Below are 26,162 nucleotides of genomic sequence, written 5' to 3'. Positions count from 1 at the left end.
ACACACATACACACACAGACATGAACCCCCACCCCCACACTATTTATACAATACTGGTAGGGTTCAGCAGGGGCGTATTAACCATTAAGCAGACTAAGCACGTGCTTATGGCACCAGGGCCAATGGGGACACCACAAAGTTGACAAAAGATCGAAAAGAAAAAAAAAACGAATGAAGATTTGTAAAAAAAAAATTGATAAAACTAGTGCAAACTGATCATAATGTTCTGTTTCTTGATCATGGTGCACCCTAGGGTCAACAACTAAAATGGACTGGGTCAGCGTGGAAAGTGGGGGGGGGGGCACCAAGATTTGTCAGTGCTTAGGGTACCAGTTAGCCTTAATCCGCCCCTGGGGTTCACTTACTTTTATATTTTTATATTTTTCAGGAATCATATGCGTGCATTGCCCAGGGGAGAACATAAAGATCTGTTCTCACATAATGCAAACATCTTGAACCTGCGCCGCATTAATAAAGGATTAATCCGGTTCCCATCTTTCTCAAACTGTGCTATTGTTTCCTCTTTATGTAACAGGCCGCGTGGCAAGGAAATAAACGAGGTAGAAAACCAGACTAAACTTACTATAGGACATGGTATTCATGATAGGTTAAAAACAAGAACCCAGACTATATATGCCCTCTGGAGGTGACATTTCACTTTGCTCTCAGGGCCAGCTATAAATAGTACGTTTACGTGCGTAGTCTGTTGTTATAAGACTGCATGTAGATAACCGAAATCGTGCCAAGCAAAAATTATCTGATTATGGACAAACATTATTGTGCAACCAATCTTGACTTAGATTTCCTGAGAGATAGTCTACTTAACGCCCAAAGACCGAATGCAGTAACGACACAAAAACCATATGAACCAAACGTTCAATTATGAACTATATCAGAAACATGCACCGCATCGCTTAATTGTGGCTGCTTGAATTTTACAAAAACTGACAGACAAGCGCGCGCGCGTGTGTGTATATATATATATATATATATATATATATATATATATATATATATATATATATAATGGCACGTAAAGGATCAAAGAATGTATGGAAGAATAGGTACAACCGTGGAAACATCAAGATACGAGCAGCAGAGGCGTAGCTGGGGGGGGGGGGGCAGGGGGGTACATATGTCCCCGGGCGCCAAGGTACAGGGGCGCCAAAATGAGGTTTACAACGTTACATTATAATAAGTAAACAAGGGTAATATTCAAAAATGTGATTAAACGGGGAGGGGGCTGGGGCGCCAATTTTATAGTTCGTCCCCGGGCGCAAAATATCATAGCTACGCCTCTGACGAGCAGACGGACGAATCACCAAGTAGGAGATTAGTTTTCTACCGTCCTTCCAACTTACATTCCTGCACTCGCGTTTACTAAACTGACACAGAGACCTGTATCTATATATAACCTACTGGCCTATATACCTACCTGCATGTTCATATACATATGCACGTTTGTAATTTATAGTAATTGTGTACGTGCGCAAAATCCATTCATCTGTCTGTCCATGTATACACCCAACCAAGCACTCACGCGTGAATCTACCTACCTGTATGCATACACACACACACACAAACACACACATACATACATACATACATACATACATACTTACATACATACATACATACATACATACATACATACATACATAACGAACCTGCCCAATCTGGGCTCGAGACCTGTACGCTATCCACGGGCTCACCCATTTGTTCGGTGTTCAAGTAAAAATGTACTCATAATTACTCCACAGCATGCAATTGAAAGTGATCAATACATTCTCATAATATAACATACGCCTCCACCTCGGGATGTTCAAATAAGCCCCATGTACCCTCCTGTATGTCACAGAGTCAACCTTAATACCACATTATAAGTCTTGCTGATATTGCAGTTGAGAATGGTTTTCAATTTTTAAAGGAATGCGGTTTACCGGTTTACATAACAAAATTTTACTTTGCATTTTGAGGATTTTTCGATTCTTTTGTTTAATCTTAATCTTGTGTAACTTTCTCGGATACCTACAATTACTGACCACACACACACACACACACATATGTATATAAAAGCATTGTACAAAGTGTGCTTTGTGAGTAGGTGTATATATATATATATATATATATATATATATATATATATATATATATATATATATATATATATATATATATGTGTGTGTGTGTGTGTGTGTGTGTGTGTATGTGTGTGTGTGTGTGTGTTTCTTGTGAATCAGTTAAACTGACCTTTATATTAATGTCGCTGCGATACAGATGTGACCACGTCACCAAGTTTGGTTTAAGTTTCGTACACTCTCTCTCTCTCTGAACGTAAATATTTGCAAAACATCTGTGCGTTATTTGATGCAGTCGGCCTATCCTACTGAATTTGTCAACATTCATTCATTTTTAAGAGACACAGATCGTAGCGATTTAAATCTTAATATGTCTGTATTGTTGCATAAGATTACACGTCATAAAGTAAGAAAGCGAACCTGCTGTATTCATCTGAGCATTAAATGAAAGGAAGGGCATTTACTTGCCACGTGCAATCTATGTTTAATGTACCTTGATCTCTGTAAGATGGCAACAGATTGTTAAAGCTATACTTGCCTATGACATTAAGTCTGCCAATAAATATTTCTTGCGCAGCTGCAGCCCGCGTGTATGCGAGTGAATTTACAGTTTTTTTTATTTTTTATTAGTACAAAGTCCTGGTAAGAAATTGCCTCCCCACGACAAAACCGGTAGGGGAACTAGGAACGAGTCACTGAGTTGCAATAGTTCCAGTAAAATGTGCATTCAGAACTTTGTTGTCAGTCCTACGTATCACATGTCGAATATCACTAGCAACTTCGATGTCAGTCCTGCGTATCATATGTCGAATATCATTCGCAACTTCGATGTCAGTCCTACCTATCACATCTCGAATATCATTCGCAACTTCGATGTCAGTCCTACGTATCACACCTCGAATATCATTTGCAACTTCGATGTCAGTCCTACAGATCATATCTCGAATGTATGACGATAGCTGCCATGGGAAAGAGCTCGACTACTTTCGGAATAATGATTGACCTAGAAGCTAGGAATGCATGGAACTATTTTTGTTTTACATTTTTAACTTTTCCGTCAGTTGTACAGTCATGCGATCTAAATTCGTGTTTGTTTTATGTATATTTTGTTGTTATTGTTGTTATATACTGCCCAAATATACATGAAAGGCATTTTTGTGTCTCGCAGAAATAGCGCAGGTTGTTCAGAATGATGGAATTTATATAAATAGCTGCCATTTGGTCCACCTCGACTATTTATACATCAACGATTGACTGAAAAGTTGCATATTTGAAACATATGAATGATATAGTGTTTAGAATCCAGTTAGAAGCCCAAGTCTTCCAATGCCCATTTCTGTATATATAAAAAATATCGTCGAAATCCAATCACCATAAAAGTAATTGAGACCGTATTAAGCTGAACAACACGATCAAATCAAATTGAAACTTGGGAAGCTAGTATTCACTTCCGAGTGATGACCCAAGCCTGGTCATTATCGAACTACATGCGGAATATCTTCATGATCAAAATCATTCAAGCTGTTGTTAAGAAAAAGCTTCACAGAGAATTTTGTTTCAATTTAAAATAAATTTAAAAGCTAGATAGTTCTGTGCTAAGATGACTAAAGGTCATAACTGCATAACATAGCTCACCTCGTTGAAATTGAGGTTGTCTTGTCTGATCTATTGACTCATTTCTTCCCGTTCAGCATACCGACCCTTTCATTAAAATTAAAGTTAATTTTTTAATTGTTCATATATATAACATCAACACCGCCTAAGCTCGAGCTTCGTTGCTCTTAAACGCCCCCATAAACACCGGTTGCATGACTGAAGACGCAATGACTCACCCCTGGCTCCCAAACTGATTGGTTAGTAATTTATTATAGTCTCTAACAAGCAGCAGGTTATTGACATGCGCCGACATGCTCATTTTCAGACTAATAACAGAGTGTTTTTGTGAAGGTCAACCAGCTGTTTTGAATGTGTCCTCAAAATTACGCCCTTGTTTTTGCACAAAAACAGCTTTTGTCAAAAGAAAAAAAAACATATCCTCATAATGAATGTGTTTATTACATGTAAATTGTAAAATAGAAACTTAATTTATATAATTCAATAGTTATTTTTACCCCTATTTTGAAATGTTAATTTCTTGTACTAAAATATACATTTTCTTTTTAACATGTTTTCTTTCCGACGACGCTGAATAGTAGTTCCCATAATTATTATTATATGTTTTTTATCTTATTCGTGTTGTCTAATGTTGTAAAGCGCTTAGAGCTTCTAAAGATTATGCGCTATACAAAGTCCTCATTATTATTATTATTAATTATAGGGAAGAAGTAGCCTTGGAGTATGAGGCGCCGTAGCGGACAAAAGCTGGTCCAATGAGAAAGTTGGGGTTGAAATTTTAGTGTCAAACGTTCTCATTGGACCCGCTTTTGTCCGCTACGGCGCCTCATACTTGGGGTGCAGTGACAATGTGTCGTGTGAAACCTTGCTCTTGTGTGAGCTCAAAAAGACCCCCAAACCTGGATGACAAAATTGCACGTACAGATTCATTGTAGGTGAATGGGTATGTACGCTTTTGTGGACAGACTGGTGAAAAATGGGCCCAGCGTTATGTATGAAAATATTTGACGATGCATATGACTCATTGCCTGTTATATTCTCCTATCACTGGTTTAAAATATGCGACCTTCGACAAAACGAAACACGAAAACGTGATAAATGAGGAATAGAGAAACAACACAAACTGATATACATATGTAGGTTATACTCCTTGGTTGAAATATAACCTTGAAAAAACAAAACTGATGTCTTTGCGCATCCATTAGTCCAATTGATCTGAAAATTTCCATAGCAACAGACTGCCTTGTATGCTGTACATAAGACACTAACTATTGTATAGAGATGATAAACTTCTAAGCTTTTGTCTGAGATCTCTCCACTGCCAGACATTCAGAAACGAGCTTTCACAAGTTGGTTAATTTCTGATTGGTCAAAACAAAATCTCAAGCTGCAGAGTTACATGATTTTCAGGCCTGACTTTGCGGACACCTCCATATAAGGACACTTACCCATAATTAACAACACTTTTATGTCCACTTCATCTATTTTATTAATCATTTTGAAGCATTTATAAAGGCGACTTGCCATAAAGTACAAATAGTGTTGTCACGTAGGTATAATTTATAGCGATATTTGTTAAAATAAAAATAAACCCAAACAGCACAAACATGAATTGGGATGAACAATGTAAACTAGTCACGTATTGCAGCTTTGCACTTTGCCCCTTGACTACGTTGTGAAAGTCTGGTACATGGATCACACACACACCGGGAATGTGTACTAGATGACTCCGTGTAATCAGATTACACACCTATATTAATATCAGGTCTCTTATTATATCACAGCTATATGTGTGGCATAGCACGTATAACCGTAAAGTTGACTTCAAGGATAAAAATATAATATTTAATTATAAAATTCATGTTTTTGGGGTCACATAAGGTATTATGTAGACGTTTTAGATAAACTATGAAATAATTAGCTAAATAACAATGGAAGTATGGATGGTAAAGCGTTTAATTTCCTTTACCCCATGCGAAGGTGACCCTCATGTCACGCTAACCTCCATTCAGCCAACGTATAGCGTACTTGAGAATCATTTCCTTCTCTCTACGTGCCCGTATCGTACCGCTTGTTGTTGGCTGATTTTTGTTTTTTTTTTGCAAAGTCAGCAAATCATATTTTTTTATTCGAACATTTCCACGTTTTTTTTAATTATTTATAAGTATCTGAAATTTGCGATTTATACATCACGAAAAAAATATCTTGCCTCCTCTTTACCTAAATATATCGTCAGCATTGACATTTTCAGGAATCGAAGAATATTAAGATTATTAGAAGCTTTCGATCGAACAGTAGATACAGTTCTTGTTCCATCAATATATAAAGCAATGGCTCTAAAATAAAACATTTCGTCTAAATTTATTAACCTATTTTTGGGGGTTACCAAATCTAACAGTCTGTGGTATAAAAAAAGTATTGAAGAATATATTTTATCATTACGTGTTCACTAAAGGTTAAGATAAAATAAATGGTGTAAAAATTATTAATAAGTAAGAAGAAAGTGGACGGCAAATGAGACATCTGTCATCCTCTATAAAATTTCTAAATGTCTTCGAAGAGTGTAATTGATTAATTTTCTCAATAAATATAAGTTATTATACCACACATGTTTCATTAAAAGTGATTTGCAAAGATCGAAATCAACCAAAAAACATTTTAAAAAAATATTTTTAAGTACCTAGAGTTAGCATTAACAGAATTTATGACGACTGGATGAAATACAAATTTTAAAAAAAATTAAGAAGTTTTCTGGACAAATACGATGATTAATCACGGATCAATTTTGTATAATTCGTGAATGTTCGTGGGATAAAATATGAATATCATTTCTTTTACGAGCAAACTTTACATTTATTTGTACAACGTCTTGTTAGCTTTATTACCACAGGTTGCGTAATTTTACGGTATTATGCAAATTGATACAGAATTATACAGTATTATACGTTCAATCAGATTACATTTACACCGCTAGTGGTTAGAGCGTTCCCCCCCCCCCCGGAAGCGGGAGGTCGTGGGTTCGAACCTCCGCCGAGTCGTACCAAAGACTTACAAAAATGGTACTAACAGCTGCCTCGCTAGGCGTTCAGCATTAAGAGATTAGTGTTAGGACTGGTCAGCATGATGCACCAATGCTCGACATCAATATAAACTGCTACACTGCAGACATTGGAGCGATATGACGGTAAACATGTTAAAGCTACGTTACAAATCATAATCACACACACACACACACACACGTGCGCGCGCGCGTCCTTTTCATTCTAATTATACCAAAAATCTACATCGGATGCACACACACAGTGTAACAAAGGACGATAAGAAAAACAAAATAATCACGTCTCTTGTTTTGTTCCTTTCATGATTGCGTAATCGTCCTTTGCAGTCGTTTGTCATTGATCTGTATACTGTTATTTGTTTTATTTCTTTCACACACGTTTACCTGTGTACACACACACACACACACACACACACACACACATATATATATATATAGTCTTCTTTAATGTGACTTTTAGAATATTGACCTGTTGCTATCCATCATCAAAGCATAACAAACGATGTAAATTCTCTTGATTAATAAAGCACGGGTAATTAATTTGGAAGAAAAAAAATTGGAATAAAAAAAACTTTCTTTGGACAAGTAATATCATTGGATAGCATCAATCGCCATTCAGATGATAAGCAGAAAAACATAATCTTTTTTTCCCAAATGGATTAAAAATTAACGTTTGGTTAGTAATTCTTACTTATCTTAAAACCGTATTCTTTTCATGGAGCAAAAACTTATGATTAAGGGAGCCGCATTATCTCAGTAATTTGCGTGCCGGGATTACGACCGTAAGGTTTTGGATTCGAATTATACCATCGGACCAGTCTGGGTCAGCCACCCTGGTGTAGCCTAGGGCACGGAACTTCATTCCAACTGTCTCGCGTTAAGTAACCAACTTTTGATGCTATACCGTACAGCACCAAACCCCTCCCCCACCCCCGAAAAAAAAACAAGCTTCAGAATGAGCCAATCTCGGTTCAGATCTGTGTCGAATCGTGTGTCAAGTATTGATTTAACCTCGCGTGCCTGAGACATTTTCTCACCGATAAGGTTACTACATCATTTGCGAACCATATATCATCTGGCCTAGGGTGTGTCAAGAACCAGCAAGTAATATATACTTCAAGATTTGATGCGAGTGTCGGCATTTTTTCATTCTTTTTCGGGGAGGGGAGGGGCGTAGCGTTAAATTTAAATTTAGGATCGAAATTTATTTCGGTTTTTCTGGAGTATAGGGGTTTAGATTAATGGGGGAAAATTATGAAAATAAAGATATAAAATTTCATAATCCTCTTCTCCCTGCAAGACTAAAAAAAGAAAGAAAACAGAAACACGACAAACAAACAAAAAATGATTCTTCCAGTGAGGGGATTCCTATCTACAAGATTGTGTGTGTGCGTGCGTGTGTGTATGTGTTATTGGAATACATATTATAGATTTAACAATGCATACTAGATCTGATGAACGAAGTATATACACGTGTAGCCCTAAATAACGTCGATGTAGCCTCTCCAGTATGTTAGCTTCAGAAGCTAACATCACCGGTATTTTACAGTTGTACATATGCTACAAACGTTTCGGGTGGGACGACCTTTTCGAATATATTCTTTATTCAGTCGTGAAGTATATATCTGGCGATATACTTTGTGCCCCTTTCAAAAAAGCTCTTCATAAGGACAGTCACCTGCCTTCTATTCTATCACGCATGATTATAACGAGGGTGGGCCAATTACGCTTTTGATCTAGTGACATTCTAGCAATAGTAGTAGTTTAACATATTTCTGTCACAACCGCCATCATCGTCCAAACACGCCCGTTTTCGTAATCATGAGACGCCTCGACCAACAGGCGGAGCATACATAAAGCTGTTATTATATGATTAGGTCATAAACTGAGTCATTTTACTATCACCAGAAATAGATAGAAAGAGGCTAAGAATATATCAAACGATAACATTCTCTAACAAGAGGCCCAAGTGGTGTATCTAGCTCACCTTGATTCTACAGACAAGTTATGTAGTAATTGACCCTTTGATCAAATTAGGATTTCTGCTAAACACTTCCAATGTCCTTTTCTGCCCATCTGACCCCAAGGACTGACGCCTATTCACCTCGAAGATTGACTAAATTGTCCTAACAGATATTGACTTTGAGGATTAAATAACGTGTCATTACAGATAATGAAATACAATCACTGGTAAATATGATATTTCTTTTCGAACGCGCATTGCCATTTGAGACAATAGATCCTATTTACTTGCGCGAAAATATTCGTTTGACACGGTGTATTCAACCCCCCATCCCACCCCCACTTCAGCCAAATTTAACATGCTTCTTTCTTGTTTCTTTGCTGATTTTGCTGTAATTTAACAAGGGCATATCCGAAAGCATTTTTCATCGTGTCAAAAAAGTGCAAAAGCTCTTATATCGAAAAGGTCAAGGTCAAAATTGACTTCGAAGAAAGAAGAAAAAGATTAGTCGATCTTTTCTCTACAAATCATGTAAAGTTTCTGTGTTCTTGTATCATTCGGTTAGTTATTCTGGCATTGTTATCGCTATAGTAAATGGAGTATGTGCATTATATTTTGTTAATTTATAAGAAATTTATGCCAGAATTGTACTAGTGTTTTTGAAATACGTAAATTGTAAATACAAAGGTTGAGATGCAATAACAAATACAGGACCGCCCCTTGGGCAAGGCGAACGAGGCAACCGCCTTGGGCTCCGCGCTTTCAGGGGCCCCGCGCCGCTGGCTACACATTTTGTTTTTACTGTGGTGAGACTGAACGCTGACAACGCTTAACAACAATACTAGCAGTCAGTTAAGAGCCTGATTTGCATTTTTTTCATTAACCCATTTAATTTCGATTTCGCATTTTTTTTAATAGATAGATAATAGACAGATAGATGAATGGATGGATGGATGGATGGCTAGGTATGTAGACGGATGGATATGCGGACCGGATAGATAGATAGACAGACAGACAGACAGACAGATAGATAGATAGATAGATAGATAGATAGATAGATAGATAGATATGTGTGTAGTTCATATCAGCACGCGAAAATTTATTTGGTATCGAAACAGTGGAATAGTGTAAGATACAAATAGAGAACAAATAAATATTAAGAAATATTGCTTGAATGTTGTCATACGATTTCTAAGTTGCTTTTGCACATAAATTAAAATAAACAGTCACAAATGTCTTAATGTTCATGTCCAGAACGTCTCATAAACAATGTTATCAGTAAACAGACCCTGAAGGCAAAACACGGAACAGCCTCTTTTGTCGGAGGTTGCTTTCAAACTAATTACATGGGCCCAGGGTGGCCGAGGGGTCTAAGGCTCTTGCCTTTACCGATCACTGGCATCTCTCCTCTGTCAGCATGGATTTGAGCATCGAGCTCGGCCCACGTGAGTATGTGAGAAATTTTCGCTTGCCATTCGTTTCCTGTGAGTCGGTAATTGTTACTGGGGATTTTCCCCAATTCTTCCTCCACCAAATATACTGGCAGCCTATCATGTCCTGAAAAATGGTGCTAAATCCATAACAACCAACCAAACAAACAAACAAACTAAGCATAGCTCGAAATGTCTACAAGATTATCCTCGTACGTCACTGCTGCGCACATGACTTCTTACAGGAAACAAAAATGTCATCAGCTCCTTTGGGCGCAAAATACAACCTCAGCAAACTGCGTTTGTAGCCTGCAATGTCAGTCACCGAGTTGAGTACCGGTCGATACGCTAGTATAAATACCGGGCGAGGAAGTGTTTGCATTCAACATTGCTGGACTTGCGGTAAAGGTGACAAGAGACGCGCTTGCTTACAGATTTGTTACTTAATAAGAAACGAAGCACGTTGTATGTTTTCAGAATAGGTTATTTTAATCAGAGGGAGGGGAAGAAATAAACTTAGACCTTAAAGAGAAAGGGATCGCCGGAAATAATTTACACGAGAATTAGCAACACACCAATGACAGCATCAACTGTAATAGGCTTGGAACAAGCTATTAGGTAAGCCTTTTATGTTGGTCTGTCTGCCTGCCTATTATGTATGTATGTATGTATGTATGTATGTATGTATGTGTGTATATATATATATATATATATATATATATATATATATATATATATATATATATATATATATATATATACTGATCCCTCTAAATGTCTAGTTTCTCGTCTTCTTGTCCGTCTATTTGTATGTCGTCTGTTCATTTTCCTATTCGTCTTCATATTCGTTCATTATTATTTTATACATATACCAATTTAAATACAGGGCATGCACAACCTTAGCACTGTAGGACCTACGCCAAGTTTTTCAACCAAATAAATAAACATTTATTTCATGTCATGCTGACATATGGGCATTGTCACAAGCGAAGCAGTGTCACAAGTGAGGCGGATTTTTTATGGGTTTTGTAGGGGATAAAACCCTGATAGTTACTTTACGACGTCAGTAGAGAGATCAGTTTCACGAAGACATGTTGTATGCATTTCTGTGTATCTGTCTGTCTATCTGTCCGTCTGCTTGTTTGTTTGTATATCTGTTCATATGCTTCGCTATGCATCATCCTGTTTTGTTTCACACTTTATATAATTTTTTATGTACATTATTTATTTCTTATTTGTATATGGGCATGTATAATTTTGTTTCGCTTGCTGACCTGTTTGTATTTGTTTGAATTTTATCTATGAATGTTTCCAGTTAGTCGCTTTATATATATATATATATATATATATATATATATATATATATATATATATATATATATATATATATATATATATATATATATATATTCATTTCATATAAGACTGACTACGTGTCTCCTGTCCTTTAAATGCATTCATTTTGTGATTTCTTTTCAGACTCTGGCCATCAAGACACGTGTCTGCTCTAGCCCTGATGGTACTCATCAGTTACTATCTATATCCATACAAACGACAACATGACCCACATTCGTTGGCCGTCAACCTCGTACACGTAACGTCCTTCTCGGCCCATTTTGGATCTCAATGTTGGGTTACTTTCGTGGCAGGTAGGACTAAATTCTCAGTTTTCTTTGAAAATGCCCCTCATTTAAAGAAGGCTTGGACTTTTAGTTCAGATTAGAAAATTCTTCCAGTCCCCATGAATGTTAAGTGATTATTAAGTTATCTCCTCATTAATCGCTCATGGATTTAATCCCAAGGGCACAACTGGTTGGGTATGAATTTGATGATCTTAAAGCCAACTCATGTAATCGTTACCCTTATTAATAAAAAAGACAAAGCCAGACTCTTGAGGACGAATTTAAAAACCTTTTACATTCATGTGCGCGCGCGTTTGTGTGTATGTGTGATTTGGATTTTTAAAGTAGCTTTAAAATTTTTTTCATTCATATCGCTACGATATCTGCAGTGTTGCAGTTTACAGTGATGTCTAGCACTGGGGCATCATGCCGTAGACATTTAGCATCATGTCCCACCCAGTCACGTTATCTTGACACCAGGCCGACCAGTCCTAACACTAACCTCTTAATAATGAGCGCCAAGCGAAGCAACTGTTTGTACCATTTATTTTATAAGCCTTTGGTATGACTCAGCCGGGGTTTGAACCCGCGACCTCCCGCATCTGAGGCGGACGCTCTAACCACTAAGCCACTGGAGCAGTCACTGACAGACGTATGATACCAGAAAATTGCTATACATATACTGCGTACAGTAAATCATGTATCTAATTTATTTAGCAAAATTAATTCCGCGGTAAATTGTTTTAAATTAATTAGGGATTCAGATGTGTTATTATTGAATTTTATTTCAAATTTTGTGAACCAGATTTTTCTTGATTTCTGGGCGATAAATCGGGGCAACACCCGAATTTAAATACAATCCAAATATTCCAAATTAGTTTTTCCTGTTTTAGCGTACGGAAAGAATATGGCCTACGTATCACACTATTTTTTACCTACAATAAGTTCAACTGCCTTAATGATGTAAGGCGTTCAGAATTGCCCGGGTGACACTGAAATATTTCCAAAAAACGTTCTTCGCTGTTTTGTGTACATGTTATATCGGTTGAACTATTCTTAAGTGAGTGTTGTTGGTGGAGGCCGCAACTATTAAGCTTTAATTTTTATTACCAAGTGTGAAAAAGGATAACATGAAACCAACCTTGGTAAGGCTAATTCTATACTCCTTAATGGACCTTGCTTCTTCGATTACTTGATATTTGACAAATGTCCTTTTAGAGAACAATGGTTACATTATTACGACGAGGAAGACGAACTTTTTCTTTTTAACAGAGAAACTCGTATCTTCTATCATATATCGCATTTTCTAAAAGCTTTGTCTGTACCAGTATTATCGAAGAAACAGCGCTGGCTCAGTGATTAGAGAGCCGAATTCGCATCCGAAGAGTATAGGTTTGAATCCTATCATTTGGACTGGATAGGCTAAGATGGTGTGTCCTTGCGCAAATCATTTTACTCCAATTGCCTTGACATTAAATTACTTCCTTGTATTGCTAGAAGACATCAAATCAAAGCAAAGGACTGTTATTGGAAAATACGACAACTGGCTCCTGAACAAGTCTGTCTTTTTCCAACTAAACTATATATTTATGTTTTGAGTTCACGTTCGTATTCTTGCATCGCAGCGTCTGAAAATAACGATTGTGAATTATGATTTCTCTTTTTCTCTGCAGGTCTGACTATGTTTTATAATTTACCTCGAATTATGTTCGGCCAAGTACAGAGTCGCCTGTTCCCGATGTTTTTCACCTCTGGCCTCGTTTTGGCTTCTGTAACCTTCGTTACGTATACCATGCGAAATCCCTACGAAACATGGGATGGACAAGATATCATTCAGGTAAGATTATGGCGCTCTAAAACAACAGAACCATTTAAAACGTTTGATTCTCGGCTCTCTTTAATTGAAGAACTGAAAGTCAGATCCAACAATAGTTTTACATAAATCACATAATTACACGGGTATCTCAGGCACTTGATTACGCAGATATCTCTATTCCCGAATCCTTTTCCTTTTTCTTTTTTTTTTTTTTCTTTTTCTTTTTTTGTTTTTGATTTAGGGAACATCATACGGTTGTTTTTTTATGTTTGTGGCATATTAACCAAAGCCACCTTTTCTTCATAACAAGCAAGTGTTAAGTTTTGTTGACAATTCTTGTTCTATTTTGTTATTTTTTAAATCAAATTTTAATTTTGTTCAGAAACAGATAACAAACTTGTGAAAATATCTTACAGAGCTAACACAAAATATCTTTTTAAAAAAACCTTACTATTTCTTATACTATTTTAAAACATTTATCTTCTACAATTTGTGCGGAATCGTATAAAGTTTGTTAGATCATTTAATACCACTTAAGGTAAACAATAGAAGATATACAACAAATCACGCTGCATAACATGAGATTAATCACAGGTTAATATAAGGATTGAACCACTTCACCAGTTTGTCATATATATATATATATATATATATATATATATATATATATATATATATATATATATATATATACTTAACGTTGCGCATTTATTTTGCAGGCCTACCTTCTTCTAACAACGGTGGTACTAACTTTCATCAACGCCTTTTTCTTAGCCCCTATACTTGTCGAGACCATGGTGAAATGTTTCGAGCTGGAAAAAGGGTTCGGAACGGCTTACTGCATTGGTTATGTGGACCGGACAGAACTAAAGAAGAACAAGGCTTATTTTGCGATGTACAAGTCATTTAGACGAGTCCATATTGCCAGTGCCTGTCTAAATGTATCAACGCTATTGTGCAATTTTATCTACATGGTTTATTTGACACAACAGATTGTTCAGAATCAGAAGAGTTAACGAGAACCTTTTCTAAAGCGTCCAAATGACCCTGTCTTATGGCGCATGCGTATTATCGAAAGCAGTCTATGGCAGCCATGTACATTTCTTGTGAAAATCTCATTATTTTAAGCCTTTCAAAAGAGGTGGATTATGAAAGATTGATGTCTTTGAAAAAAATACAGCGTCAAAGACCAGATGTTGAACAAAAACTATACCTATGATGATCTCTATTTATCGTTTTGTGCATTAGTGAACGTTATGTTGTTTGGTGAAGTGTAGTCGATTTATTATTTTTAGGTTTTGTTTCTTTCTAGTCATACTCTCTGTGAGAGACTAATTATTTGGTTAGGTTTTGACGAAAATGATATTAGTGGAACAGTCACTTAGTGGCATTATGTTGTATATATAAAATATACGATTCTACAGTACATTCCAAAATTGTTATTGATGTGTGTGTGTGTGTGTGTGTGTGTGTGTGTGTGTGTGTGTGTGTGTGTGCAGAGAGAGAGAGAGATTATCAGGAATGGAGTAAAAATTAAACCAGATACTTTTTACTTGTTGATATTTTTTCCTCTTGTCCTTCAACTTAATTATCATTTCCTCCTTTGGTTTTATTCCAAAACGTATTTTAGGAGTATCTTTCAAAACAAAAGCTCCTCTGATCAGCAGACGGACGTGCCTACAGAATTAAAACATTGCCAAATAAAGCGTGATTAAAACGAACATTATAGTGGTGTCTGCAAAGGATAATTCTAAATTTTTGCAATGCTTATGAATGATGGAAAAGGCAGTATTCCATATAATTTTATCTATTCTAAAATTCTTACATCCATACTATCATTTATAAAATTGCAAAGAACGTTTATATTTGGTATTCAAACTACACGCTGACCACAACGAGAGGGTCTTTCTACAAAGAAAGCCCTTTTTGTCCAGTTGATTTATTTAGAGTACAAATGCCAACGCGCCAGTAAACTCCTGCCCTATTTATGAAGGGTCCGTTACCATTCAAGTATTATACATAATCATCTAAATAGAAGAGTCAGCACTAAGCAAAATACATACAATTAAAAATACTATACAGTGAAACGAAAAACAACCCACAAACATATTGCATTAGTAAAGCGTATTTTCTTTTCCTTCGCATTTGTTTTATGGGCAAAATATATTCTTCGTTCATGTGCACGGTATGACTTAGTATGGGAACAATGGTAATTGTTATAGTTTAAGTCAGAGCAGAGGTAATGAGACAAAACCTTGGTAATTACTTAGCTACACGGCCAACGAAACTCATAAATATACAGGTAATATATTCAAACCTAAAATGGATCAACTTTATCTGCTATGTATACTTATATCACCTGGATCTAAGCAGCACTATCACGAGGTAACTATATATTAAGAATTTAAGGGGTGGGGGGGCAAATTCGAAGCAGGTAAACATGGATTGCTTAAGATAAATTATGTTTTAGATTGTGAGTAATGCAGATTAAAATGCATGTGATTTTCACAAATATTCTGGTAGCATGTGGTTACCTAAATTACAGGCGGTTCAAGTACCATGCACCAATACATTACCAATACATTACCTGACACTAATTCGCAGTACCTGCAAGCAACTTTATTTTACTCAAACTTTTGTGAATTTTCGATGCAGGTTTCTCGGATACTTTACATCAGTTAGGTCCCAGGGTAGATACTGTTTATAATAAATGCTTGCTAAATTCATAAAATTCCTAATTTACATCGACACAGTTTGCATTATCTCCAGATGGTTAACATGTCAGTTAATGTAGATTTATGTGTCTCTCATATAGTTAAGTATCTGGCAACGTTCTAATTATAGCTCGTGAAATTCACGAGGAACGCGTATAATATACCGCAAATAAACTTGGTTTATCTACCAGGTAGATATTTATTACCAGACACTAATTCGCGTTATCCACAGGCAGTTACGAAGTTTTCTGATTTTTGTGACAGGTTTATTCAAATTTGCTGGTTCGAACCCCGGCCGAGTCGTACCAAAGACTTATAAAAATGGTACTAACAGCTGCCTCGCTTGGCGCTCAGCATTAAGAGGTTAGTGATAGGATTGGTTTGGCCTGGTGTCATGATAATGTGACTGGGTGGGACATCATGCTACACGTCTGCGGCAAGATGCCCTAGTGCTAAACATCACTATAAACTGAGTCTTGTGTTCCTTTGTACGTGGCAATCAGTGGTACTCAAATAGTTGAAAGTTTCTAAGGTGCGATTTCATTGGTTAATTGCATAAAAGGCACACTACTGCAAAAAAATATTTTAAAAATCCAGGAAACCATAAAGGAGTGCTGACCTTGTAAACCACATACTTCTGTCCCCATAAAGTACATGTCAAACAATTTTAATCGGCGTAGATATTCATAATAAGATATCCATATTTAAAAAACGGCGACGTCGGTTTTGACGGCTGTAAATAGCGCACAGGAATCATTTTTACGTAGTCAAAACACTGCGGCTGTTAGAGTAGAAGCTCATGATTCCATGTAAACTTGAAGATCATCAAGGACACACAGCCCAGAAAAGCAATGTGTTTTGTGGAAAAATCTGTCTTTACATTCGGGATTATTTTGATCAAGAAGACGGAGAAAAAAGAAATAGAAGACAGACCTTTTCGAAAGGTAGGGATTGTGTTCTCCTGCCTGTCTGTCCTTTATATTCAAGACATAACTCCCCGAAAGCTTCACTATTAACATTGGATCTGCATTGTGTGTGAATTTGGGATGAGCATGTATGTATACCATATAAATAAATAAACATATAGAGGGCTTGTCCTTTTTTTTTATTATTTTATCCAGAGAGAGAGAGAATTCCAATTCGTAACACGTAGAGATGATCCACGTGATCCCATTACACAACAAACTACTTGCTTGATCCACTGCTCTAAAACTGCATATAAAAACTGCTATTCTTAAAGGAGACCACATTATTTTGTAACAAAATTATTTCATCCCATCCCGTTCAGTCTTTTATTACTACATAAACTAAGGTGAAAGCATTAACTTCCTCTCTCACGCTGTAAACAGGCATGTTGATTAGTCACGTGGCCATATTAACTGTCATGCTTTATTTTTTAGACGAGAACACCCCTACGTACGTCGAAGTTTCGTCTTTTAATGTGATTTTCAGCCTTATTAGATTGAAAAAGACCTAATTTTATGTTTTTTCTCGACATTTGAAATGAAACAGAAAATGAAAACAAAGATAATTTGTTGAAAATGTATGCAGTGGAACCTCTTTAACTCTAGAAGTTGAATCTCGCATAACATCCATTTGTACGCTGTATTTTCTGCTTCTGAAAAACAACAAGTCTTAGCGTGAGAAACGACCTTAGCAAACGTGGGGCCCGATATAAATATGGATTTACGCCCCCCCCCCCCAAGCACTGCATTTAGAAATAAACTTTTAAACAAGTTGTATATGATATTAAAATTAAAATGGGGCCCCTGCGAGCGCCGGGCCTGATTGGGCACAATCGGTCCAATCGGCCTAAGGCCCGCCCTGCTTAATATGCAGCCAGCGTTCGAGAAACATAAATTTAAACTTAAAGAAACTTAAAGGGTCATTGTTTAAATTTACCTCTTTGATTCATCATACTGATATCAGTTAGAAACAACGGAGGAATTAAAAGAATTGAATTCAGAGGGAGAAAACAAGAAAAGGACCATGTAATTTCAGTGATAGTTACAAGTGAAATCAATGCAGATCCAATATTGGGAATTTTTTGAAGACTGAGAAGACTACATAATTCAACCGAGAGGGGAAAAAAAGTACATTACTATCTCAAACCTCTATAGTGGTTAGGACTAGTGAACTAATGTAAACAGAAACATGAGTCAAATAAAAAAGGACAAGGCGATTGTAAATGGATTATAACAAAACCAATAACATGGACTCGACGCGTGATATAATTTTCATTCACGTCCACGCTGTAACCATGTGACCTATTTAGGACTAAAGTACTTCTGAACGTAAACTAAATTTTATACAGCTAAACCGGCTGTGCTCTTTCGCCGAGAGTACATTAGGCGTGGCTTGTAAAGACGTAAATGAAAAAATATTTAAATTAATCATAAAATATTTTTTTATTCAAACTTTAATTTCAAGAAACTGTATAATCGTAAACAGCATGCAAAGACACGCGATACATAAATACTCGCATTTAGACGCCTTCTTATTCTCATTTATTGAAAGGAGTGACTATTCAAAATTGCCCATGCTTTCGTCGGAATTATATTCAAAATTCCTCTTCAGTTATCTCCCCCAAATTTTTACATTTTAGGAAAACATCAAATTTTTTAATATATTTAAACTTGGACATGTAATACACACACACACACACACACACACACACACACATATATATATATATATATATATATATATATATATATATATATATATATATATATATATATATATATATATATATATATATATATATATATATATATATATATATATATATATATATATATATATATATATATACACATATATATATATATAATAGAATGCAACTCATATCCATGGTGTATATAGTGCCAGTCCTCACACAGTTAAAGGGTAAATGTCACTATTTAAAAAAGGGTAATTATATCAGAAGGGGAAAGGGCAAAGAAACCAAATAGCTAAACTGGTGTACGAACCCAAGGTCACTCAATTGAGAGCCACGGAGTGAAAACTAGTATTCGCTTCATTCTTGATGAGTGAGTACTAGCCTAGGCTCAAGCTCGCAAAGGGAATTTTTTTTTATACTATAACAGAACAGAACAAAGAATAACCTCGTTAGAATTTCCCTACAAAATCTAAACTTATTTTCAATGCAATAGCACATATACAAGGGTGGACATCGAAGAAACTCACATAAATAAACATTAATATTTAGAATACACGAGGGGACATCTTTAAGGTGCCTACATATGTTTATTGATTCGTCATGGAATATAAAAATATATCTCTATCGTCACTCCGAACGTGAAGAGAAGGGAGGGGTTGATGATGGTGGTGTGGTGGAGATTAATTACTTAATAAAGGGATAATTCCAAGGTGGCCGAGCGTGAGATTAGCCATATCGGTAGGCATATACCCTCGCAATTTATTACACGCAATATGTTTGTTTACACCTACCCTCACAACAAAAAAATATGAAATAAATATCAAACTTGTTGCAAAGAGTTTATTAAGTACTTTAAAGAAAATATTTCATGATTTAAACTCATCAGATTATGTACATTTAAAGTAGAATGAAGTTCTTACGACTTGCATGCGTGGCACCTGATAAATCCGGAATACCTCGCTGATTTCTGCGAAATTATAATATGCCTCAGTAGTATGTCGGCAACCTAGTGTACAGAAAAATCGTTAAATACCTAGGGAACATTTTATTTTCCTACATCTCATGCTGTGGTGCAAGCAAAAGCGATACTTCAACTAGTTGCGAAGCCCCGAGTTAAAATATATCGTTTTTTGGTACCACAAAATAAAATATATATTGTATTTACACAGGAAGGGAAATTTTCATTTTACTATATACCAGACTAGCTCAAAACTCTAAGCAGAAGATTAAACTCATCTTCCGCGCAACACCTCAATCCCCTTTATCGTAAATTCACCTCACTTTCACTCCAGTGACGTCTGAGAGCTGTGTGATTATGATGTCCTAATCTGTCACAGCAAATTGCATTTAGGACATTCTGTAAACTATCTCATTTTATCTTATCATATCGGCAATACGTCACATGGGGATTGTCATTGTTGTCAAGGAAGTGAGAGATAAATAATATCGAAGATACGCGAGCGGCAATGAGTAATATTTCTTCAGCAAATATTAATTTCCATGTCTGATTATAATGCATTGTATATTAATTTGTTCTGTCTCACAAAGTACACATTTTTGTTCTTGCTGTTTGAATTCTGTTGGAAACACAAATAAACGTCGCATATCATGATGGGAATTCATATATGGAAATATAAGAAATGTATTCTCATATCTGAAAATACAACAAATTTTAAATTTTTTCGCCAATAGTTACATCTTTGGACTTACCTATATCATAAATATGTTCTCCATATTATTGTATGGGTTTTCATAATTAAGACACTCTATAGGAGTCCTCAAAACAACACCCTTGTTGATTGGTCAAAACATTGTTCAAACATGGGTTAATTTTGTATAGTTTTACCTGCGTGGCTCTTGATGGAGTTGTAATAACGGCCTTATTTGCCAAGGTGATGAGTTGCAATATTGCCAGTATTTATCAAGGTGCTGAGCTATAATATCGATTGTATTTATCAAGGTGTTATGTTGCAATATCACCCGTATATATGAAGATGTGTTTTAATATCGCCTGTATTTATTATGGTGCTGAATGGTAATATCGTCCTATTTATCAAGGTGTTGTGTTGTAATATGGCCCGTATTTATTAAGGTGATAAGTTGTAATATCGCAAGATAATGCACGTAAGCTATAATAATAAAACGAATAACTCATGACTGACAGTTGATGTATGCATTAGGGAAATTCGTGTGTGGTTGTCATAAAACTCTACCATTCCTTGCTTAAATTAAAAACTCTCTCTCTCCCTCCCTCAATCTCTCTCTCTCTCTCTCTCTCTCTCTCTCTCTCTCTCTCTCTCTCTCCTTTATTGACAACGTTAAATATTGTGCATTTTATACATGTAAGGATGCAAATGTATGTCGATCTATGAAAAGCACATTACTTTGGGCGTGAGAACAAAAGAACAAAATAACTAAATTTATGGGGACAGGTGCTTGTTAAATTGCTATACTGCAATGATTTATAATGTCTCTATCGGAAGAGGAAGTGATTCTTAATTAAGCCTTCGTTTACTTAGCCGCTAGACGATTTGAAAGTTTAACTTCGATTTCATATCGGTACTGTCAGAATTGAAATTCTACAGAATAGTTATTCAGCAAAGTAGAGGTCAGGCTGATCCCAATTTCGGCGCCTAGTTATAAAAGGCGGTAAAAATATTTAACCCTGATTGATTACGTTAAATAAGGGGCGTGTTTCCCACACAAAATTCTTTGAGCTTCAAATATTGCCCCCATCCAAAAATCTAGTCAGTCTGCATTGTTCCTGCAAGAGTGAAAATATAAGGGACTCCGAGACTGAATTTGGAAGAAATTCTCTTTTAAAACATCTATCAAAGGGTCAGGATGTCTTGAAGGTCAACGGACATAATTCTGGTGGTATAAGCGAACAAAGCTTGAAGCACGATGTATTTGCGTCATTTTCATGTACTTTTTAGGTACCAATATTATGACTTGAGTGAATTTATTTGCTTATATCTCTATGAATTTATTTGTTTAAATTCTTAGATCAATTTTCTTGATATGCGTATAACTGTGTTAAAGTTCATCTGAATTCGTACAATAATCTTCTTTATATAAGTTAGACGAATTGGTTGAAGTTGTCGTCTTATTTATATTAGAAATTGTGTATTCTAAAATTTCATGCATTACTTTAGTTGATATGAGTTACCAGAATCCGTTTGTATTAATCTTAGATGATTTCACGTGTGATAAAGACTTGAATGTGTGTATTTTCTGAATATAGTGTAGTTAAACCATTTAATTAATTTCATTCATTCATTTGTGTAATTGAGAAAAGAATGGAACTGTTATGTTTCGTGTGCTGTTAATATGAGTCAGGATCGAATAACCATTAGGAAGTACATTAATCTTATGAGAATAGAGTAGTTAAGTGGGATACCCTAGGGACAATGGGACTTAGCATTAAAAAGACCCCTGGGACACTCTAGGGACAATGGAAATTTAACATGGAGAAAAATCGTAGGTCACTCTAGGGACAATGGGAATTTAACATAGAGTTTGGGTCTGTCTAGGGACAAGGGAAATTAACATGGGAATAGAGTTTGGGTTTGTCTAGGGACAAGGGGAATTGAATATGGGATTTTTTTTTTTTTTTAAAAAGTTTTTTTTTAATTTAAATTTAAATTTAAATTTAGAAAAGGGGTAGGCAATGGAAAGGCTATCTCTTTTCGAGAAATATGGCTGGCCCTGAAAAGGGCCTTTGGGTTTATGTTAATATTAATATTAACATAGATGGCATCTGTCACATCTTCTTCTTCTTCTTCTTCTTAAACTCCTTCTAACTACCGGTCCATACACAAGTACCCTCTTGAGACATCCTTGTCTTTCTATGTAAACTCTCCTCATCCATTGACTAGTATCTGTCCTATCAACAACAGTCCACTTGGACCTGACATACATGAGCATGTCCGTCCTAAACATCATGGAAGACACAAGGGTGGATGACTCAATGAGCGGGTACAAACACAAACACACAAACACAAATACACAAACACATACGCTAAGAAACAATAAACAAATCCATAATCTACTATCCACACAATCGTACGTGAGCGGTTACAAAACCCAAACTATACTCTCCACATACGCTAAGAAAAAATAAACAAAATCCATAATCTACTATCCACACAATCGTACGTGAGCGGTTACAAAACCCAAACTATACTCTCCACATACGCTAAGAAACAATAAAGAAACCCATAATCTACTATTCACACAAACATACCTAAGCTCTTACAAGCACCAACACACAAACACATACCCTCACACTATCTTAGAAAAGAGTTAGTGTTTATATTCACACTACTCTACCTACACATTGGCAAATTGATGGTTATTTCTTTTCTAGAGTATTGGGTAGCCCTGAAAAGGGCTGTTTTTTTGGAACTTCATGGACACCTGGTTAATGGTGGCACCTTCCAGGCCTGGCGCCACATACACATCTTATCCCCCAGTTACTTTTTACTTTTTTGGGGGAGAGAGCAGAGGCAGGATATGTCGCTTCAGAATCCCAATTTTCGCTCTCTGGGATTCTGAAATTTAATCTTCTTCTCTTCTTTTCCTTCTCCTCCTCCTCTTCTTTGTTTCTTCTCTCCTCCTCTTTGTATCTTCTTTCCTCTTCTTCTTCTTCTTTATATCTTCTCTCCTCCTCTTCTTTTTTTCTTCTTTCCTCCTCCTCTCTTATCCTTCCCTCCTTCATTTTTGGTGTTGATCAATCAACAAGGGTAGCTAGACTGCCGAACGAGTTTCAATTTATAGTGAATGCGCGTACGTGAACGAAAACATCCCCTAAAAACATAAAATTGATGTTACCTACATCATGACCAAAAACAACAACGCGCGGACCTAAAAGAAACACTCACTCACTTTTTTATGCTACCCATCACTATTTTAAAATTTTTTATAAATCACTTTATTAGACTATCCACATACGCAAAGCAATCCAATCTAACTCCAAATATACACCTCAAACACCAAAAAAAACATGATTTTAATCTACTATTCATACCAACTTACTTAAGCACTTACAAACACAAACACACAAACACATACCCTCACATTTTTTAAAAAAGAGTTAGTGTTTATTTTCACACTACTCTACCTACACACATTGGCAAATCGATTGTTATTTCTTTTCTAGAGTATTGGGTAGCCCTGAAAAGGGCTGTTTTTTGTTTGCTATGGCATTCTTTTTAGTTTCTAAGAATGCGATGTCCTCTGAGGATAGACTTTCTGGCGATAGGTCTGCTTCTTCGGAAAGAGAAGAAGAACTCTTTGGTGTCGATACGACAATCGACAAAGCCTCTGTCAGCTTCAGGTTGCTGCTGCTGTTGTTGTTGTTGTTGTTGCTGCTGTTGCTGCTGTCTCTGAAGTCTGTACTTCTCTGTCCATTCTTCTTTTTCCTTGTTCATTTCTTCTCTGAAGAGCTCTTCTATCAGGTCTTCAGTGATTTTTAACATTCTCACATTCTCTATTTCTTCTGTCTTCGGTATCAGACTGTGTCTGACCCTATGCAAATTCACGTAGGCTTCGTTGAGTTTAGCTAGTTTGGAGCACATCTTCTTAGGAGGATGAGTCAACAATGGATGGTTAGACTGGAAACAACCTGGTTCTTAAAGTCAAAGCGCGGACGTGAAGGAAAACATCCCCCACACGGTTTTTGAGTCGCAACGTTTAGTGAGTGTTATGAGAGGGATAGTAAGAAATGAAAGAGCATCAATCCAACATTCTTATAGCTAAACAAAAGACAAAGGCATTTTTTTCAAAGCACAACATTTTTTATTCAAAAATCACTTAACACTAAACAACAACTCTAACATTTTTAACAATAATCCAACAATATAGCATCAAACAATTTTTTCAAAACACAACATTTTTTATTCAAAAATCACTTAACACTAAACAACAGCAACTCTAACATTTTTTAACAACAATGCAACACTAAAAGTTTCTCCACTAGGTAAAGAGGGATAACAGTCTTCCATGGTTTCTAGTAATCTAGGATGACTTCTCTCAAACTGTTGATTTCTATGGTATTATCGAATTCTGCATACAGGATGACGTTCACCGTTTCATCAGGGTCTCGGTCTTTAAACTGAATTTCCACACGAATCTGGCCGGATTTTATAGGGTGGAAATGTCCCTCGTCGCTGCCTTGGTCTGGAGTGAAATCAAAAGCCCACAAAGCGTAGCCTCCTGCATAATCCTCGTACGTAATACCGTGACTGGTATTGGTTCCTAACTGTCCGGTGGCTTCGTACAGGGACAAGTACGATCTCAAGTAATTCTTCTTGGTAAAGTCAGGTTCGAAAGGTCGGGTACACAAGGTCTTGCCATCGCGACTGACTTCGATTTTGGACACGCCAAAGTGTTGAAAGTAGAAAGGATTTTTTTCGGCAGCTCCGTTGAAGGCTGTATTCTCGACGATACCAACGATCAAACGTTTGGGTAACTGTCCTTGGAACAGATGATCTTCGATCATGGATCGCTGTCCCTTGGGAATGGTGAAGGTTTTCACTTCCACGCGTCGTATGGGATACTTGGCGGTCGTTCTGCTCAACGTCTGACTGATGTCGTTTCCCACTTTAGGTAACACTTCCACACGGCGTACGTAGAGTCTGGCTTCTAGGATTTTGGTTTTGTAACCGTCACTATCAGCCATCAAATGGAAAGCGGCACTGCTACGATTCAGTCTCAGACGGACATCCACCCCGTTCAGCAAATACTTTTCTTGCAACCACATGTCCAAATGCAAACGATCCATCAGTTCTAAACTTGTGTCGGCTCCCGTGATTCTCTTTCTTCGTTCTACAAATCCATCATTGTTGTCTTTCTTTTCATCAGTTTCCAATATTTCAAACTTGGTAGGTTCGTCAGCTTCCCATACCACACAGGCATTGAGATGAGTGTTCTTGGCATCTATTCCGTACGTCAAGAGATTTTCCAGGTAGGCACGATAAGGGTAAGTATCCATGCTGCTACTGACCAGTTTGTTATTCAAGTACAAGTCCACTAAACTGAACAAGGAATGCATGAAATTGTTGACGGGAGCTACTGCTTCATCGTCTATAGCACCTCCAGTCTTATCTAGAATTTTGACTTTCAGGTACAAGTAACTGCTATTCAGATCGATGTAATCTTCGGGCTGTCCTTTGATTTCAAACTCGATGGGAGCGGAATCGGTA

General features: G+C 36.5%; 1 protein-coding gene and 1 non-coding gene across 3 annotated transcripts; one reads left to right on the top strand and one right to left on the bottom strand.

The window, feature by feature from the left end:
* Nucleotides 1-10,506: 10,506 nt before the first annotated feature.
* Nucleotides 10,507-15,133, top strand: LOC149784045 (transmembrane protein 205-like). Of its 2 annotated transcripts, none has more exons than XM_089932134.1 (4): nt 10,507-10,761; nt 11,623-11,792; nt 13,439-13,602; nt 14,301-15,133. In XM_089932134.1, the coding sequence occupies exons 1-4, from the start codon at nt 10,721-10,723 to the stop codon at nt 14,595-14,597; spliced, it is 672 nt and encodes a 223-aa protein (XP_089788260.1). In that variant the 5' UTR covers nt 10,507-10,720; the 3' UTR covers nt 14,598-15,133. The 2 variants fall into 2 exon arrangements, with proteins under 2 accessions (XP_089788260.1, XP_089788261.1); XM_089932135.1 differs by lacking the exon at nt 10,507-10,761 and adding an exon at nt 11,146-11,239.
* On the bottom strand, nt 12,331-12,407 carry Trnal-cag (transfer RNA leucine (anticodon CAG)). The gene has a single exon. It is a non-coding gene; the product is annotated as a tRNA-Leu (tRNA).
* Nucleotides 15,134-26,162: the final 11,029 nt, after the last annotated feature.

The sequence above is a fragment of the Sinohyriopsis cumingii genome, chromosome 14, assembly GCF_028554795.1.
Source record: "Sinohyriopsis cumingii isolate HCF-2022 chromosome 14, ASM2855479v2, whole genome shotgun sequence".
In the NCBI taxonomy this organism is placed as follows: domain Eukaryota; kingdom Metazoa; phylum Mollusca; class Bivalvia; order Unionida; family Unionidae; genus Sinohyriopsis; species Sinohyriopsis cumingii.
This window is presented reverse-complemented; position numbering and strand designations above follow the sequence as displayed.